Source organism: Bufo bufo, chromosome 11 (assembly GCF_905171765.1).
Source record: "Bufo bufo chromosome 11, aBufBuf1.1, whole genome shotgun sequence".
Classification (NCBI taxonomy): Eukaryota; Metazoa; Chordata; class Amphibia; order Anura; family Bufonidae; genus Bufo; species Bufo bufo.
Genome location: NC_053399.1, coordinates 28,768,890 through 28,788,339, shown reverse-complemented (window position 1 = coordinate 28,788,339; position 19,450 = coordinate 28,768,890). Strand labels below are relative to the sequence as shown.

Genomic DNA, 19,450 nt, shown 5'->3' with positions numbered 1-19,450 from the left:
GACCTGCTGTTCCTATGGAAATTAAAGTAGAGATGGCAACACATCTGTGCATCTCTCCTGATTGGGGTCTATGAGGGTTTATGGAAAAAGTTGAGCACTGGGGAAAATGGGCCCCCATTCTCTCAATGGGTGAGCCAGCTGGAGGTGGGACTCAGATCAGTCAGGCATTTATCACATATCCTTTGAATATACCATAAATATCTGTAATATTAGGATGCAGTGGTGGAAAAATAATTTAGTGGGGTTGTTCAGGATTAGAACAACATGGCTACTTTATTCCAAAAACAGCACCACACCTGTCTATGGGTTGTGTCTGGTATTACAACAAGTTCAGCTTCATTGAAGAGAATGAGACAGACTTGTAATACCACACACAATCTGTGGACAGGTGTGAGTCTGTTTTTGGAACATAGCAGCCATCTTTATCCAGTTGTGAACGACTCATTTAAGAATCTAAAGGGGATCATCTCAAAAACATAATTCTTTATACTCTATTGGAGCATTTAAATGTCATAGCGTGAGGAGGGCCTAAGAAAGGGTTAGGGTTACCCTAACCCTGTTCATGTATTTCATGGTCTTCCATACTTGTGAAGGGGTAGTATATAATACATTAACAGCTGAACAAACTACAGCACTTATCATTAGAGAAGTGGATGACTTTATTAAAGGTAACCCTTACACATTGAGAATGCAGTGCAATCTGCCGGCGGCATGTTATAGGGCAGGAGGAGCTGAGCAGATTGATATATAATTTTGTGGGAAAAGATTCAGTAAAACTTGTCATTCATTCATTTAATTTTCAGATCATTCTGGGCTAAGGAGTCCAGTGGGCGGTCCTAATCACCCATAGACAGTGTTCACCACCCACTGGACTCCTAAGAATAGACTGAGCAGAAGTATAAATGAATAAATTAATGAATCTTTTCCCCCAAAACTATGCATCAATCTGCTCAGCTCCTCCTGCTCCATAACCTGCTGACTGCAGATCACACTAGGTGAAAGGTTCCCTTTAAACAATCTCCTAATAAAGAGGTCTTTAAAGGGGTGTTCTGAGGGTTTAATATTGATGACCTATCCCTAGGATAGGTCATCAATATCAGATTTACAAGTGTCCGATACCCAACAGCCTTGTCAATCAGCTGTTTGAAGAGGTCCCGGAGCTCTGGTGAGCGCTGCGGCCTCCTCATAGCTTACCAGGTACATTGTATAGTGGCTGTGTTTGGTATTGCAGCTCAGCCCCATTAGGCCATTGAGCGCCAAGGCTTCTTCAAATAGCTCATTGGCGGGGGTACTGGTAGCTGGACCCCCACCGATCAGATACGGATGACCTATACGCTTGAATGGGACTGAGCTGCGCCTAGGCCATATGACTGATAAACGCGAGGCCTAGGAAGAGGCTTCTGGAGTGCCACTCTCTCTTCAAATAGCTGATCAGCAGGGGTGCCGGGAGTCAGACCCCCGCGGATCTGATATTAATGACCTGTCCTGAGGATAGGCCATCAAGATCAAAATACTGAACAACCCCTTTAAACTGTTAGCTCTCCAGTAGTTGTGTCTGTGTGCCCTGTGGCTGTAAGGACATGATGGGAATTGTAGTTTTACAATGTCCGGAGAGCTTTAAGTTGCCTAAATGAGTCATTAGAATTTAGTTTTTACTGAATTTTGCCCTTGAAATGTATTTTTCATTAACGTTGAATCCTTCTGTTGGTTTGGTTAATAGTTCCCCATTTTATCTCCCTGCCGCTGCTACACAGATCAATTTATTTAGCTTTTATCTCATGAGAAAAATCTGTATATTCTGCTCGTTACATTGTAGGTGATGTTTTGTCTTTCACAATAATCCCATTTCCTGTAGATTAATAGGCGGCTCTGTCCACAGACCTTTCGTACTCACTGGCCCATTTTCCATTATTTACAATGGCAGCTTGTAAGATAAGTTGCCACAAATGAAAAGTTGAATGTTGAATGCTTTTTGTTTCCATGGAAACCTTTCTGGACGCTTATTGCAGACGCGGTTTTCAATGGTGATGTAACAGAGGAAACAGATACACTTCACTTACCGAGCTCTGATTACACGGTACAAATGGCCCTCTCAAAAGCCGCATTTTCAGACCGCTCTATTCTCCCTAATTGATCTAAATGGGGAATTTCGACTTTATTGACTTAGCCTTGAGAGTAAACTCTCTATAGAGATGCTAAAAGAAACTGCACGACTCATGTTACTTACACTATTTCTGTGCTCAGTGGCCCCATACCATGAGGATTGTCCAAATCAAAGAGGATCCAAAAGGTCGTCTGTAGCATTTCATTTTAGGCTAGGCCATTGATGTGTGTTTGGAGGGGGTCAGACCCCTGGGACCCCCAAGATTAGCGCAGCCCTTTTCGATGTATGGCACTGTGACCTTCATGAATATGTGTGTGGGGCTTTCCCTGGTATTGCAACTCAAATTAATTATTTTGTATGTGGTTTGACCTTATATTTAAATCATATTTAGTTAATATTTTATCACTTAGCCTGTTTAAGCCTATTTATTCTTAAATCATCAAATTCACGTTAAAACAAATGGGAAGAGCTGCAGTACCAGGCACACTTGAAGGTCTGGCGCTGTTCCTGGATAGTTTAAAAGGGATTGTCCAAGATATTCTTATTGTTGGTAGGGTGACCACGTGCTGAACCCCAAAAAGGAGGACGCAGAGTCTGCCACTAAGCCACACCCCAACTCCACTAAGTCAAACACCCTCTCCCAGTAATGGTACTGGGCAAGAAGAAGAAAAAAAAAAAAAAAAAAAAGAGTGAAAAGAGTGGGAGACCTTAAGGTGAGATGCTGGCCGGCTCCGAGTCTCTCTCACCCTCAAGTCAGTCACAGAGACAAGTTGGCTGGCTTCTACTGACTGACTAGGGGTGAGAGAAGCCTGTCAGTCATGCTCAATGCTGCTGTCTGAGCATGGAGCCACTGAAAAGGAAGACACCCCAGCATCCATCCAGGCCTTGCTACGGACAGGGGACAGGGAGCTAGGAAACCAGACTGTTCATCCTAAAGCCAGACGTCTGGCCACCCTAATTTTTGGCCTTTCCTGAGGATTGGCCATTAATATCAGATTGGTGGGGGTCCGACTCCCGACATTCCTGTCGGTCAACTGTTTGAAGAGACCTGTAATGGCACCGACCCAAAGATGATCCAGAAGATACATTATTGAATCCAATTAGTGCTGCCACTGGCAGACTGGGCAGAGACATACCCATTTCTAAAGGGGAATGATAACACCCATTTAGCAATTAAAAAAAATACATAGTAGGAAGGAAAGATGCTCCAGAAATGGCATTTCATGTGGAATGCAATTATTCACTAAAACAGACTTGTCAGGAATGGCGACAGGTCCCCTTTAAAAGGCAAATACAGCTCTGCTACATCTCTATTGTAAAACAGCCCCTGCATACACATGCATGATAACCTGTATGTACGAATGACATGATTATGATATCCTTATGTCTTTGTCAGTTTTCATTCTCTTCTTACATGATGAGGCAATGACTTGTGTGGGAGTGCATTTTCCTAACTTTAATTTTCAGCTGCCTACACATCATCATTGCCATGAGTGTGTTTATCCAGTCTAGTAGGTATAAGACGGGCTTTAAAGTGTATCTCAACATCGGAGTATACTTTTCCCCCGTGTATACAGAAATACACTTACAGCAGTCACTTTACGGCAGGCTATAACCTACATACATACACACTTGGACAAAATTGTTGGTACCCTTCTGTTAAAGAAAGAAAATCCCACAATGATCACTGAAATAGCGTAAAGTGACAAAAGTAATAATAAATAAAAATGTACTGAAAATCAGACATTGCCTCTGAACTGTGGTTCAACAGAATAATTTATAAAACTAACTATTTAAACCTGCCTGAAAAATATAATGGTACCCCAAGAAAATAATTTGACCATAGAGACATGTTAAACTAAGACCTCTTTCACACGGGCGTCGCGTGTGAGGGCCGGATAGGATGCGGGTGCGTCGCGGGAAAATCGTGCAATTTTGCATGCGAGTGGGGTGACTTTTGTATGCGGTTGCGTTGCATTCTTCAGTTTTTTCCGCGCAAGTGCAATGCATTTTGCACGCGCGTGAGAAAAAACTGAATGTGGTACCCGGACTTCTTAACTGAAGTTCGGGTTTGGGTTAGGTATTCTGTAGATTTTAATATTTTCCCTTATAACATGGATATAAGGGAAAATAATAACATTCTGTAAATTAGGGATGGAGGGGTTAAAAAAATAAATAAAATTTAACTCCCCTCATCCACTCATTGGATGGTGATGGACCATGTGATGTGCGCAGTGACGTCACCAAAGGTCCTTTTCTCCCAGGTCCTCAAAGAAGAAGAAGAGAAGAGAAGAGAAGCCGGGCTGCGCGAACAAGTGGATGAGGTGAGTTTAATTAAAAAATTTTTAACCCCTCCAACCCCTTCTGTATTAAGAGCGCTATTATTTTCCCTTATAACCATGTTATAAGGGAAAATAATAAAGATCGGGTCCCCAGCCCGATCGTCACCTAGCAACCATGCGTGAAAATCGCACCGCATCCGCACTTGCTTGTGATTTTTACGCAGCCCCTTTTACTTCTATGGGGCCTGCGTTGAGTGAAAAACGCACAATATAAAGCATGCTGCGATTTTCACGCAACGCACAAGTAATGCGTGAAAATCACCGCTCATGTGCACAGCCCCATTGAAGTGAATGGGTCCGGATTCAGTGCGGGTGCAATGCGTTCACCTCACACATTGCACCCACGCGGAATTCTCGCCCGTGTGAAAGGGGCCTAAGGTGTGTCCTGTAATTAGCATTGCAGGCGTCTTCAAACTTGTAATCAGTCAGTGTGCCTATTTAAAGGGTGAAATTGTGCTGTTTGGTATCATGGTGAGTACCACACTGAACATGAACCAAAGAAAGCTAAGGAGAAAGTTGTCTCGGGAAATTAGAAAAATATATTAAAAACAAACATGTTAAAAGGTAAAGGCTATAAGACCATCTCGAAACAGCTTGATGTTCCTGTTACTACAGTTGCACAGATTATTCAGAAGACTGTAGCCAACCTCACTGGATGTGGCCACAAGAGGAAAATTGATGACAAATTGAAGAGAAAGATAATACAAATGGTAACAAAAAAGCCCCAAACAACTTCCAAAGAGATTAGAAGTGAACTCCAAGGTCAAGGTACATCTGTGTCAGATCGCACCATCTGTCGCTGTCTTAGCCAAAGTGGACCCAGGAGGTAACCACTGTTGAAAGCAAATCATAAAAAGTGAGACTTAAATTTGCCAAATTGCATATTGACGAGCCACAAAGCTTCTGGGAGAATGTCCTTTGGACACATGAGACAAAACTGGAGCTTTTTGGCAAGTCACATCAACTCTAGGTTTGAAGATGCAAAAATGAAGCATGCAAAGAAAAACTGTGAAACATGGAGGAGGCTTAGCTATGTTTTGGGGCCGCTTTGCTGAATGTAGCACAGGGTGTCTTGAATCTGTGCAGAGTACAATGAAATCTCAAGACTATCAAGGCATTCTAGAGAAAAATGTCCTGCCCAGTGTCAGAAGACTTGGTCTGAGTTAGAAGTCATGGGTCCTCCAACAGGATAATGACCCAAAACACACAGCTAAAAATATCCAAGAATGGCTAAGAGCAAAGCATTGGACTATTCTGAAGTGGCCTTCTATGGGCCCTGATCTAAATCCTATTGAACATTTGTGGAAGGAGCTAAAACATGCAGTCTGGAGAAGGCACCTTCAAACCTGAGACAGTTGGAGCAGTTTGCTCACGAGGAGTGGGCCAAAATACCTGTGGACAGATGCAGAAGTCTCCTTGAGAGCTACAGAAATCGCTTGATTGCAGCGATTGCCTCATAAGGTTGTGCAAAAAAATATTAAGGAAAGCATCATTTTTGTCCAGGACAGTTAAGTTTGTTTTATAAATTATTCTTTTGAACCACAATTCAAAAACAATGTCCGATTTTCATTAGATAATTTTCAGTAAATGTTGTCCTGGTGTGTATGCAGGTGACGACTACAGACTGCTGAAATCTCTAGTAGTTGGTACCAGATGGTGGCGGGAAGCTCAGTAATACTATCTGTATGTACTTACTAAGGGTAGAATCACATATGCGGCACGAACTCCGGTACACAGCCCAACAGATTACCAGACTACTAGAGTTTACTGTATCCAGCATAGCTGAACACTGCCAGATCCTCTTTACCTATAATGGTATCTGATAGGGATGCCGCTGATTTCCGGCATAAATGGCGGCTTTTGGACGGACAAAAAAAAATAAAAATACTCCATGCAGTGGCATCTGTCTGTCCGAAAGCCGGCATTTATGCCGTAAACCCGCTGGATCCCCATCAGATCCCAATATAGTCAATGGGGATCCGACTATGCCAGTACGGTAAACTCCAGTAGTCTGTTCCTCTGCTGGAACAGACTACCGGAGTTCACAGCACATATATCAACCTATCCTCAATGGGCTATGTTGTAGTCCTCTGCACGGTGGGTGTCTGGGAGCATCACTGTGCAGGGAACATCTTAAAAAGAGCTCTTCTTCCTTGAGTATGAACATCAGAGGGGCGTCCTAGCTTTCGGACCTCTATAATCATTAGTACAGCATATACTTGTACTCTGCCTTCACTTACTGTCATGGCAGGGCGTAGCTAAAGGCTCATGGGCCCTGGTGCAAGAGTTAGGCTTGGGCCCCCCTTCCCTCAGTGCTTTGTGTGTCTTCTTATGCAGCACAAGGGTCTTTGGGCCCCCTCAGGCTCCTGGGCCCAGTAGCGACTGCTACCTCTGCACCCCCTATAGCTACGCCCCTGGCAGTAGCCCTTCAATCATCTGGTGATCCTCCAGGCAGTTCATCATGTAGGGCTTCCAGAATGAAGATTTTTTTTTTATTCTAGCAAACTCATTCAATAATTCAGTAAGATTATTCCTTAAAGGGTTTGTCCCATCTCAGACATTGATGGCCTTGTAGTAGGATATGCCATCAATGTCAGGTAGATGCAGGTAAAGGATCAGAAGCAACTGCTACCACTGAGACCCACCTGTGGCTAGGGAGGTGAACTGGATTTGTGGCATTGGTGAGTAAATCATCTGGGTGGCTGTTACCCCATTCCCATGAGTGGAGTGTGCCTACTGGTCACTCTGCCCTTCCATCCCATGTTCTCCAAATCATAATTGCATCATTACATTCCCGTTGTTGCCTTTTTCTTGAATCCTCCACCGCCATACAATGTATAGTATATGTTGGCGAGAGCATGCTCTTCTGAAGTGCTTCCATTTTTCCCATTCAAGGACATCAAATGGCACTTGTGGCTCAGGCGCTGTGCGTAGCCTTCCTTTTACTGAGATAAGAGGCTTCAGTGTTCTCCAAAGTCTAATATAATAGATGGAGAGGGGTGGGGGTGGGGTGGAGAAGGGGCTGAGATACTGAATCATCCATTGATTTCTGATGGATTTCTTTGCAACAAGAGATTCTCGTTGTATACGGTTTGTGCTTTTTGACTACACACAATTGAGACCAGATCGATGTCCATCAGGTTACATGTACTATAAATTACAGACATTTGGTGCCCCGAGCCTGACTGAGCTATTAATGTAGCTCTATCCACAGGATAGGGGATAACTAAGTGATCGGTGGAGGTATGTTCCCCCGATCCAATGGGCTGGCAAGGCGGGCATATGCCCTGCTACTCCGTTCATTTTCTGTGGGACTACCGGAGGTAGCAGAGTACAGCGCTCAGCAAATTCCAGTAGTTCCATAAAGAATGAATGGAACAGCAGAGAGCAGGCTCAACCTGCCACTCCATCAGATCGGGGGAATGAGACCACCATTCTCAGGATCTGTTGGGGCCCCAGCGGTTGGAACCCTACTGATCAGTTTGTTATCCCCTATCCTATGGATAGGGTTACCTTGTAAACTTGGCACAACCCGTTTAATTCGGAATTAACGGCACCTGAAGAAAAAGTACTTTCAATCAATATCCAAATGAGCAGTTAAGTGCACTGAGGGCGGGCCCAAGCCACTCTGTGCACCCTTGCTCCTCCTGCTTCCTCTGACAGCTCTTCCCTCTCCTTCTTGATTGACAGGACCAGGTGAGATGATTCGACAGGAGCCTTACCCTGTCAATCAAGGAGGGTGAGGCTGGCATAGGAAGCAGGAGGAGTTTGGTCCCGCCCTCTGTGCACTTAACTGCTCATTTGCATATGGCTTAAAGTGCTTTTTCTCCAGAATGAATCCACAGACTGCTAAGTGAAAGGTATAAGTATATTCAGAGGAGCTAGCCCTGCAAGACAATTTTCCTGGTATAACAGTAAACTTTCTGGTGACAAACTCCTTTGAACAGATGCTACGTGAATCATCATCATAGTATACAGTAGTGGTCTTCAACCTGTGGCTCTTCATCTAGTGCAAAACTACATCCCCCAGCATGGGAGCAGTAGTTCTTCAATAGTTGGACAGCCATAGGTTGAAGATCACTACAGCATATATTGATATGTCCAGCATGGTCATACAAGGATCTAAGTCTGGTTCCTGCAACCGATGGAGACCAAGCTGTGGGTTCTTACATGGTCACCAAGTGGCGAATCAAAGGACCACAGGTACATCGATCTCGAGCAGCTTGGACACCATAGGATGCAGGTTTTCGACTGATTTTTACTGGGTTGAGAGGAAAGTCTAGACCCTGTATTTTATCTTTCCTAGTGAACAGTTATGGGGAAGATGAGGAACTTACTACGTCTTCAGACAGTGATGAAGAAGTGTTTAAGCAGTTTCAGATATCAGTGTCTCGCTCTCAGAGCTTTCGCTCCATGGTGTCTGAAAAGGCAACCCAGGCCGGCTCAGAGGGCAAGCAAAAGTTCAGCTGCTTGCTATCAAACCACGAGGAGCTGAGCACGGAGGCCTCTGAATGTGAAGGTATTGCTTTGAATCTGCAGCATTTTGACATTTTTTATTTATTTTTGAGCCCGAGAAGTCTAATTTTTTACCTTATTTTCGCTACCTTATTTTATTCATCTTCGTTTCCTTTCATCTTTTGGTATGCTTCTTTCATTTTGTGAATTCTGTTTGTGCATTTCATTTTCTGACAGTTTGTTAAGCATTGCTGATGTTTTTGATTTGTGTCTTTGGCTTTTTATGCCTTTTTAGATGCTGTGGAAACGGTGCATGTGGTTACTGAAGTATTAAGAGTTATTTTTTTTTTCTCTCTTTGCTTTATTTGGGAATTTTTTATTTTTTTTTACTTGTACGATATATGTACCCATGTTTTTGTAAGCTCCATACACACTAGCATCATGGCTTCCACTTATGCCTAAGCTGTAAGAACTATGTCCTAACACAAGGCTTAAAGAGGTCATCTGGGTACAGAACTGAATCCGGACATAACCTCTTCTTCACCCATTTACCATGTCTGAGTGGAAATGCTCCGATGATCCCCCTTGCTCTGTGCTGCATTGCGCAGGACGAGGTCCGTTTTGTTTATATCCTCACTATTCTAGGTGGAGGGCTCCTCCTAGCAGTGATCCCGGTGACGTCACCAGCACAAATGGGCAGTCTATAATCGCTGCCTAGGATCACTGCTAGGTGGAGGTCTCTGCCTAGCATACTCATGTGAAGCCTGGTAGGTCACCGGCAGTAAAGAAAACAGACCTTGAAGGGCAAGGGGGAGCATCGGAGCAAGAAATGCTCCACTCAGAAGAGTGAGAAGAATAGGCTATGTCTGTGTTCATCTCTGAACCTGGACCTTTAAAGTGAATCTCCACATTTTATCCTCTTGCTAGTTTTAGGTTCCGCAGATTAATTTTGGAGCAGACACCTATGAATCCTGATGGTCCCCACTGACAGTAATGGGGACCATTGGGATTCTTTATTTTGTACAATAATAGAACTGCAGATTGTGCAATTTTTGCTGTCAGACTTCCCAATGGACCCTATTAGTGTGAACAGAGCCTTACCAATATCTGTATGACACTACCACTATCCAGACCATAAAGTACAATATGGCTCTCTTAAATAAAAATAATTTATGATTGTGGGTAGAGCTCCTGAGTAACTTAAAATCTAGAACATTATAGACTAGCGTATCTCAGTGTTTTTGCTGCACCAAATACTCCTACCCAAGTACACGCCATCAAAGTACTTCCAAGGCAATGAACATATACTGGACTGTACAACATTAGACTGCACAAGAAACTTGATTAGTTACGAATTAATTCGTCACAAAACGCTATAAATCAGGTATACCCAAGCCACTCGGCCACACGGAGCTGCCATGCCGCGAGCAGGTTGCGGCCATGCTGCGAGCAGGTTGCGGCCATGCTGCAGGGGAAAAGCGCGCAGCCAATTAGCCCACAGCTGCCTTTCATTTAATAATGTAGACCACACTGTATAGTCAATAGTTAATTGCCACGTGGCACCTTTAAACAAGGGCTCTTGCTGGTATGGGGTTTGGCAGGTTAGATGGAGGGGTCTTTCATAAAGACTCCCTATGAGTTCAGAAACCTCCTCAGTAATATAGTATATAGAAGACATGGGTGAGGGGAGTGCAGCTGCAGTTTCTTTCCCTTAGGGTCCATTCACACGTCTGTTGTTTCTTTCCTGATCTGTTCCTTTTTTGCGGAACAGATTTGGACCAGTTCTGTACCCATTCATTTTCAATGGGTCCTGAAAAAAAATCGGACAGCTCAATGTCTGATTTTTTTTCAGGACCCATTGAAAATGAATGGGTACAGAACTGGTCCAAATCTGTTCCGCAAAAAACGGAACAGATCAGGAAAGAAACAACGGACGTGTGAATGGACCCTTAGTGTCTGAGACTGCATGCTGTGAAAGAGGAGGAGCAAAAGAAAGACATCCGATTGGCCGATCACAGCCCTCGAATCCTACCAGGAAGAGCCACCCACTCGGCAAGCATGAAGAAAGGAACTATTCCTTTTCAAAAAGACAGGCTAGACACAAAACCAACATTTTCTGGTTTATTTTTCTACATTTAAACCTTGGCACACCCCCCTATCACATTATATTATCACTGACGTGAAGTTGATTCATGGGATAACTGTGGTCATGTCATCTGTTTAGATTTGGATATTCTTAGTTGCCAGTCCTACAATGAAGAGGACCATATATCCATACACTCCACCCCAGCGTCAGTGGCTGGTAGGAGCCAGAGCGCTGCCAGACAAGAGGCTGCCTCCGTCTCTAGTCACCAGGTGACAGAGGGAAGTCTGGAGATGGAGACCGCCTTCAGCAACAATGGCTACGAAGAAGATAACGCCACGGATAACTCATCGGGTTGGAGTCAGGAGGTAAGACCCTTGTCTTATGCTAAAAACAGACCACCAAACAAACAAAGGTCTTTGAAATGGTGAGGAATTAAAGAACAAAATATAACTGATTGTGTTTAAAGGGGTATCTCCCATCTGGAGCATTAATGACATATCAATAGGATATGGCATCAATGCCAGATAGGTGCGGGACCCACCTCTGGGACCCACTACTGTTCTCAGAATGGGAAGTGAAGGGAGAGCAGCAAAGCATGTGCGGCCATAGGGGCGGATTAAGTGCATGATCGGCCCGGAACTGTCTACCCAACTTGGGCTCCTCCCACCATTTTAGTTTTTTACAGCACCACATACCTCTTACATCCAGGGACATCCCCTGTCATGTATACCTTCTCTATACATCCCTATAGTGTCTACAGCAGTTATAATGTCCCCTAGAGTGCCTCCAGTAATAACAACACCCTATATTGTGCTCCAGGTAATAATCCCTGTATAGTGTCCGCAAAAATAATAGAATTACCCCTACAGTGCATCCCCAATAGCAACGACCCCCCACGGTGCCCCATATAGTAATTTCCCCCACACTGACCCACAAAGTAATCCCCCCATAGAAATTTGCCCCCACACAGTAATTTCCCCCACATAGTAATTTGCCCCACATAGTAATTTCCCCCACACTGCCCCCATATAGTAATTTCCCCCCACACAGTAGTTTCCACCACACTGCCCCATATAGTAATTTCCCCCACACTGCCCCCATGTAGTAATTTGCCCCCACATAGTAATTTCACCCCACACTGCCCCATATAGTAATTTCCGCCACACTGCTCCCACACAGTAGTTTCCACCACACTGCCCCATATAGAAATTTCCCTCACACTGCCCCATATAGAAATTTCCCTCACACTGACCCACATAGAAATTTCCCTCACACTGACCCACATAGTAATCCCCCAATAGTAATTTGCCACCTACACAGTAATTTCCTCCCATACTGCCCCATATAGTAGTTTCTCCCCACACAGCAATTTCCGCAACATAGTAATTTGCCCCACACAGTAATTTCCACCACACTGGCCCACATAGTAATTTCCCCCACACTATCCCATGGGAAAGATTTTCACCACACTGCCCCCACATAGTAATTTCCCCCACACTATCCCATGGGAAAGATTTCCACCACACTGTCCCCACATAGTAATTTCCCCACACTGCCCCCACATAGTAATTTCCCCACACTGCCCCCACATAGTAATTTCCCCACACTGCCCCCACATAGTAATTTCCCCACACTGCCCCCACATAGTAATTTCCCCCCACACTGCCCCCATGTAGTCATTTCCCCCAAACTGCCCCATATAGTAATTTCCCCCACACTGCCCCATATAGTAATTTGCCCCCACATAGTAATTTCCCCCACACTGCCCCATATATTAATTTCCCCCACACTGCCCCCACATAGTAATTTCCCCAATAATAATTTGCCCCCATACAGCGAGCTCCAATATAGTAATTTCCCCCCGATGTACTGTATCTTCACTAATATGTCCCCCAGAGTTGGCACATAAAATAAGAAAAAAATATAAAAGCCGCAGCATGTGGGCGTTCGGTCGGCGTTGGGCCCCCCAGCGATGCTGGGCCCGGGGCTGCCAACCCGAACGCCCCTATTGTAATCTGCCATTGCGCAGCCACCACCCATAGCATTTAGATTAGACATTAATATAAAATGTAATATTTTGTACAATAAGATTTTGACTTCAGTAGTCCATTCTTTACCAGTTTTGTGTTGGGCGACATTCCCAAAAGAATTTCAGCCTGTTTTATGAAGACTAACAGTATATGCAAATTTATTTAGAACCCTCATCTGGGGAAAAACAAGAAGTAGCAGTATAGCAAGTAGATATGGGTATATGGGTATGCCCACATAGCGCTGATTTTCCTCAATGGTAAAATATTTGCCAGAAAACCTGACCGGATGAAATTCATCATGGGTTATCCTCAGTGACAACATGAATTTATGTGCTCTGGATTTAAAATTTGCACCACAGGTCGTGTTATGATTAGATTTAAACTAGTTAGTCTGTTTTTCCTTAGTCCCAACAGCACCACAGTAGTGAGCATGTGCTGCTGTGGGACATCAGGGAAGATTAGATTTAACATTTGTTAATCTGTTTTCCTTTAGTCCCAACAGCAGCACAATACTGAGCATATGCTGCTGTGGGATGTCAGGGAAGATTAGATTTAACATTTGTTAATCTGTTTTCCGTTAGTCCTAACAGCAGCACATGCTCACTATTGCCAGGCACTGGGGAAGTTCTAATTTTGTTGCGGCAATTATTGGAACTATGTAGATTTTTTTTTTAATCTTATCCACTTGGCTGATACTGTAATACTCTGTGGATTTACAGCACACAGTTTCACTGAGTAAAGTCCATAATACGGTATCCATCCTGTACACTAAGACATTGATCAGGGTGTAGGGATTTTGAACTAACGACACAGAGTAATATGGCAGTATTATAGGATTTCCTCATTAAGACTATCCCTGTCCATAAGGGCATCAAGACTGCCTTTATGAGCCATACCAGTGAGTCACTTTGTAAGGGTACGGCCACACGGTCAGGTTTCTGCATGCAGATTTGGAAGCCAAAATCAGGAGTGGATCCTAAAAGGAGAGAAACTATAAAAGGACAGAGACGACTTTTCCTCTTTTTCGAGTTCACTCCTGGTCTTGGCTTCCAAAACGTCATCAGAAAACATTACCATGTCGCCCTAAGAGCAGCTGCTGCTGCTGCTCCGGTAGACCTGAGCCATCTATGGATTACATGGACAGCTATGAATCTGAACCTCCAGATAATCACTCTCAACAAAATCACACTTTGCTACGCATCGGGTGAAATCTGCGACAAAAGCTCCTTTGGATTTTTCCCCAGATTCATCACAGATCTTTCCACAGTAAGTAACGTCCCATGTGGATGTACCCTAAAAGCATAAAAAAAGCAAAACAAAAAAAATGCAAAATGGACAAGCTGAGCCGCTATTCCATTAATCTAGCCTCCATGAACAGGTTCTGTATACTTCTTCCTTCCATAGCTCCTCCGTATTATTTTTGTTGAATTTAATCTAATCTCATTCATTATGAATAGCACGCCAACGAAAGAAGGCAGATAGGTCTTCTTGGAAAAGATGAGCTTTTAAGCTGGACTTCTCTTTCAGAACACGAACCATCGCGCCGTCTCCATTAACTGAACAGCCTGCCCTCAGATCATGCTCACACATAATCCTATTTAGTCTACTTTTAGTAAAGTTAACCGTTATCCATGGAAACCATTACATCATTAATCCGGTGCCCGGTTAAACTTTCCAACTCTGTAGCGTAAAGGGAGATGATTTTCTACCTATAAATTATTTTTTTAATCAAGGCTCGCTTGTTCTGCTCTGCATTTCCACAGATTTTTTTTCCCCGTCTGCTGCGTAATAACCCCTCATCCTTATAATTATAACACTGAGCACCCAACTGTCTGATTAGCCCATTTACATTTTGAATAATATTACATTAACATACACTTCAATTGTTTCTCTGTTGTAATTATAAAAGAAAAATTACTAAGTGGTTTATAGGCATGGAATAGAGATGTTTGTTCCAGCGTGAACTGTACTTTATCATTTTATGCCTGAGGAATGCTGGAAGAGGATGAGTAATTCACCGTTTTCCAGTTACAATAATGGAAATTAATATTTATGCAATAGTAACTGAAAAGACATAACATTGTATTCACCTGAAATCAAGACGTCTCTATGGAACGAGTCTCCGAGTCGTCCTTTTTCATTTACAGGTTCAAAAGTTGTTCCTTGGTTATGTCCATTTGTAGGGAAGCTGGATGACCACCTTGAGGGCCTTCCATAGAAGTTACTTCCCAGTGGCATGCCCAGTAGAGAAAGGACCCCATAACAAAGATCACACTGGTGTTTCAGTTTTCTACTCAAAAGTTGCTCATTGGTTATGTCCATTTGTGGAGAAGTTGAGTTACCACCATGAGGGCCTGTATAACAGTTTCCATAGATGTTACCGCTCAGCTCATCCTGAAGGTGCGGCGGGTGCCTCCCCCCACCCAGGGCCCTTTAAGAGGAAAAAAAAGTATGTTTTCGTGACGCCAGTTGCAGTGAAGCAACAAGGGCTCAGGGCCGCTTTTAGAGATACGGTGGATGGTACCCAGGTGTAGGAATGCCAGAGTGGTGTAGGGTGGCCTAAATGTCCCTTAATGTTGGTGCACGTGTCACGGTGCTCCTACCTGGATACGCTGGACCCTAGGCGTTGGCTCCGAAGCAATGAAAAAAGAGTTGTCTCTTACAAGAGGCTGTTTAATGGTGAAATTTACCCAAACTTGACTAATGGGGGTCATAGGAAAAAAATCCTTGAACTGAAACCACCACTAACCTACCAAAACTTTTGGCACTGCTCAGAGATTTCCAGAAATTTCTAAATCCTTCAACTCAAACCACCACTAACCTACCAAAACTTTTGGCACTGCTCTGAGATTTCCAGAAATTTCTAAATCCTTCAACTCAAACCACCACTAACCTACCAAAACTTTTGGCACTGCTCTGAGATTTCCAGAAATTTCAGAAAAGGGTTGTCCCGGATTGTACAATTGATGTCCTATCCTCCGGACATGCCTACAATATCTAATCGGTGGGGGTCTGACCCCCGAAACCCCTGCTGTTGGCAGTAGCTCTAATGCTGGAAGTCGGAAGTGAAACTACACAGCTCTATCCACCGTAGTGAATGGAGCTGGTTACTGCAGTGCTGCTCCGATTGAAATGTCCAGCTGTACCCCAGAGCTACTACGAAACAACTGATTAGAAGGGCTGCGAGGTGTTGGACCCCATTTATCAGCTATTGATAGTCTATCCTGTGGATAGGGCATCAGTCGCGAAAAAACGAATGGTTGTCCAAGCATATCGGCATGTTAGAAGATCAGGTTTGGACTACGTTCTCCTGAGGCCTGTGATTGACTGCAGTTGTGTCTGGTGTATACAGACACATCAATGCTGCAGCCAAGAAGGTGACATTATGGCTGCAGCTGCGGGAGGATTGGAGCGTGGGATGAAATGGCCGAGTATACATTATTTTATTACTTTATGACAATTGCTGGCTTGGTGGATATTATTTAGTAATTCAACAACCCTTTTAGTATGACATTATTATGCTTAATCGATACCTGTATTAAAAGAAAATGTCCTTTGCCTCCAGGAACAAATGGACAACCTTGCTTCTCCCGCCATCCATGAGCCGATTTCCAAATGTGGAGACCTAGATATTGTGCTTCATTACAAAGCTGCCAGTCAAAAGTTGACCGTCACCATTGTGGAAGCCAAAGATCTCCCAGATAAGGATCGTAGTGGAGCGAACTCTTGGCAAGTCCATGTTGTGTTACTTCCAAGCAAAAGGCAAAGAGGGAAGAGCGCTATCCAAAAAGGCCCCCAGCCCGTCTTTAATGAGACCTTTACGTTCAACAAACTGGAGCCCAAGGAAATGGCGAACAATGCCCTTCGCATCCGCCTGTACGCTGTACGCAAGAGGATCCGTGAAAAAATGATGGGTGAAAAGTTGTTTTCCTTAAAAAAGGTTAAACCAGATGAGGAAATCAGAAAGACACTGGTTTTAGAACCAAGGAGCAATTTAAGTGTAAGTATGGGTATTGCTGGTAAGGGTTTACTGTTCCCGGTCATTGCCCTGTGTAAACATGCGGCCAGTCACCCAACAAACTAGCTAACCCTTTTTAGTCATCTAATCTCAACTTTTATTCAGCACATCTCCCAGGGTTCGTGCTGCTGACAAATGAAAGGTGTATGTGAATGAATGATCATGTCAACGATCATTCTTTCCCATACTTACAATGATTGTGGCCTGTTAGCGAGTGCTGATCAACAGCACGTATTGTCGATTGTTGCTAGTTAACAGCCAAAAATCTGCCTACGTAAAATGACCTTAAAGGGGTTATCCGAGCCTGGCAATGCCCCCCATATGCCCGGTCCCCTCACACTGATTCTACTTACCTGGCCCCCCGTGCCGCTCCTGGTCCCCGCACGGTTTCTGCAATGACTAGCGATTATGGGGACAAGCCTCCCTAGTGTCGCCCACGATGCTAGGGAGGCTCATCCCCATCACCGCCTGCCATTGGCTGCCCTCACCCCCCCCCCCTTCCCGACACCGGATGTTTTCATCCGGCGCATGGGGAGAAGCAGCGGCAACCATGTGGGGACCAGGAGCGCAAAGGGGGGCGGGTAGCCAGGTAAGTAAAATCAGTGTGAGGGGCCCGGGCATATGAGGGGGCATTTCCAGGCTCTGATAACCCCTTTAAGGCATGGCAGGAGGCTACATCGGTGAGGCCTGGAAACAGATGAGTGTACTCCATGTTTTTGTATCCCCCATAGATACAGGAAGAGGTTCTGCTATCAGAATTGGTAGGGGTCATAGAGGTTGGATCTCCCAGAGTATACAATCCTCAGTCTTTATGGATCCCTACTATTATAAGCAACAGATTTTAGGGTGTAGAGGTTGTAGTCACAACTGGGCCTCTATCTCTAGGGGTCACTGAAGTAAAATGGCACAGTATTATATCATGGCCAACTAAACACGATGAGTATAAAATACCATACACGAAGAGAGTCCTATTGAGAGTGATATTTCCTCATATACAACACCACATGGTGTCACCATGATGAGGTGGTGGCCTCAGCTATAGCTTTTGCTCCAGTACTTCAAGCTATGTCTCCATCCAAGGGCATACAGGTCTACTCTTCCGCCAGATCCAAGACTGGGTGTGGAGAGTCCCAGCTGTCATCTGTGTGGTCAGAGCAGCCAATAAGTATCGGGCGTGTGTCCTATTAATTATAAAAGGAAATGCGCATGATATTCGCTGGATACCGGGCAGTTGATTTGGCAATCCAACCACCCACCACAGAGTTGCAGCTCTCCATGCCAGTGTCAGCTTGGGCGGGAGAGGACACCTACACAACCCCTTAACGACAGTTTATGTCATGAAGTCACTTTAGAAATGGGACCATTTTTGGACAAATATACAGTGTACCTTTTATGTGCACAATTCAATGTATCCACCATTCTTCTTGCTCTTCATTGTGACTATAGCCCTATTCTTATCGCTTTTTGTTTTCTCAGAGTGGTGACTCCCAGCACAGTTTTTCAGCCATGTCTCGCAGTGACAGTGTCTCCTCCTGCCATTCCTTGTCACACGGCGGCGTGCCTGAGCTGTTTGTAGGGCTGTCATATAATGCCACAACAGGGCGGCTTTCTGTACAGATGATCAAAGGAAGTCATTTTCGCAACCTCGCTATCAACAGACCGCCTGGTAAGTAGACAGTCAGCTAACCGATATATTGTGTAACGGGGCAACGGACACATTGTTTACCCAACGGCGACAGATCTTTCTGTAAGTTACATCAATGGAAAACTATCATATTTAAAGGGGGTTGTCCTATCTGGGACACTAGGGTATGCCATAAATATCAGGTAGGGACCTGGACCTATCTCCAGAAAGGGGCCATGAAGTCATTGGCAGACTGAAGTCCCTTGGGCCCACCAGAGAAATTGGTTCTTAGGGCCCACTTTCTGTGTAACAGACCTTACGGGCCCTGGTTTATTAGGGATCCATTATTATCAGAGGTTGGGCCCACAGAAGGATCGTCTAGTACTCTGGTGGGCCAGTCCGACCCTGCACAAGTGAACGGAAGGCCCACTTCTATTGTGCATCCACCCTTCATTCAGCTGCTGTGTTTGTCATCCTTTATGGCCTAGGCCTCGCCTTCCAGTGCACACAGACATACAGCAATCATTACTGTGTGCATGTGTACTGGTAAGCAACATCTGGGCCTTCTGCAACTGCGGGCCCCGTAGTGGTCTTAGAGGTAGTTCAGCCCCTGATTTTAATATTCAGTCCTCAAAGCTTATTGAAGCGTTATACCTGAAAGAGTTGTGGGTCGGTGTGCTCTTGTGCGATAATGGATCAGGGTGGTGGCGACATGTATTTGGGGTGTGTGGGGTGTGATTTATACTCCGTGTGCAGCCCGAAATTGGAAGGAGAGTGGAAGATTGAGTGAG

General features: G+C 44.4%; 1 protein-coding gene across 2 annotated transcripts in view; it reads left to right on the top strand.

The window, feature by feature from the left end:
• The window catches only part of SYT16 (synaptotagmin 16), a 53,727-nt gene that overhangs the window by 32,178 nt on the left and 2,099 nt on the right, over positions 1 to 19,450 (top strand). The window contains exons 4-7 of one of the 2 annotated variants that reach the window (XM_040412276.1): positions 8,753 to 8,965; positions 11,126 to 11,352; positions 16,583 to 17,017; positions 18,512 to 18,701. In XM_040412276.1, the coding sequence (XP_040268210.1) occupies positions 8,753 to 8,965; positions 11,126 to 11,352; positions 16,583 to 17,017; positions 18,512 to 18,701 (1,065 nt within the window). The remainder of the gene's footprint in view (positions 1 to 8,752; positions 8,966 to 11,125; positions 11,353 to 16,582; positions 17,018 to 18,511; positions 18,702 to 19,450) is intronic. The other variant, XM_040412278.1, reaches the window with a different exon arrangement.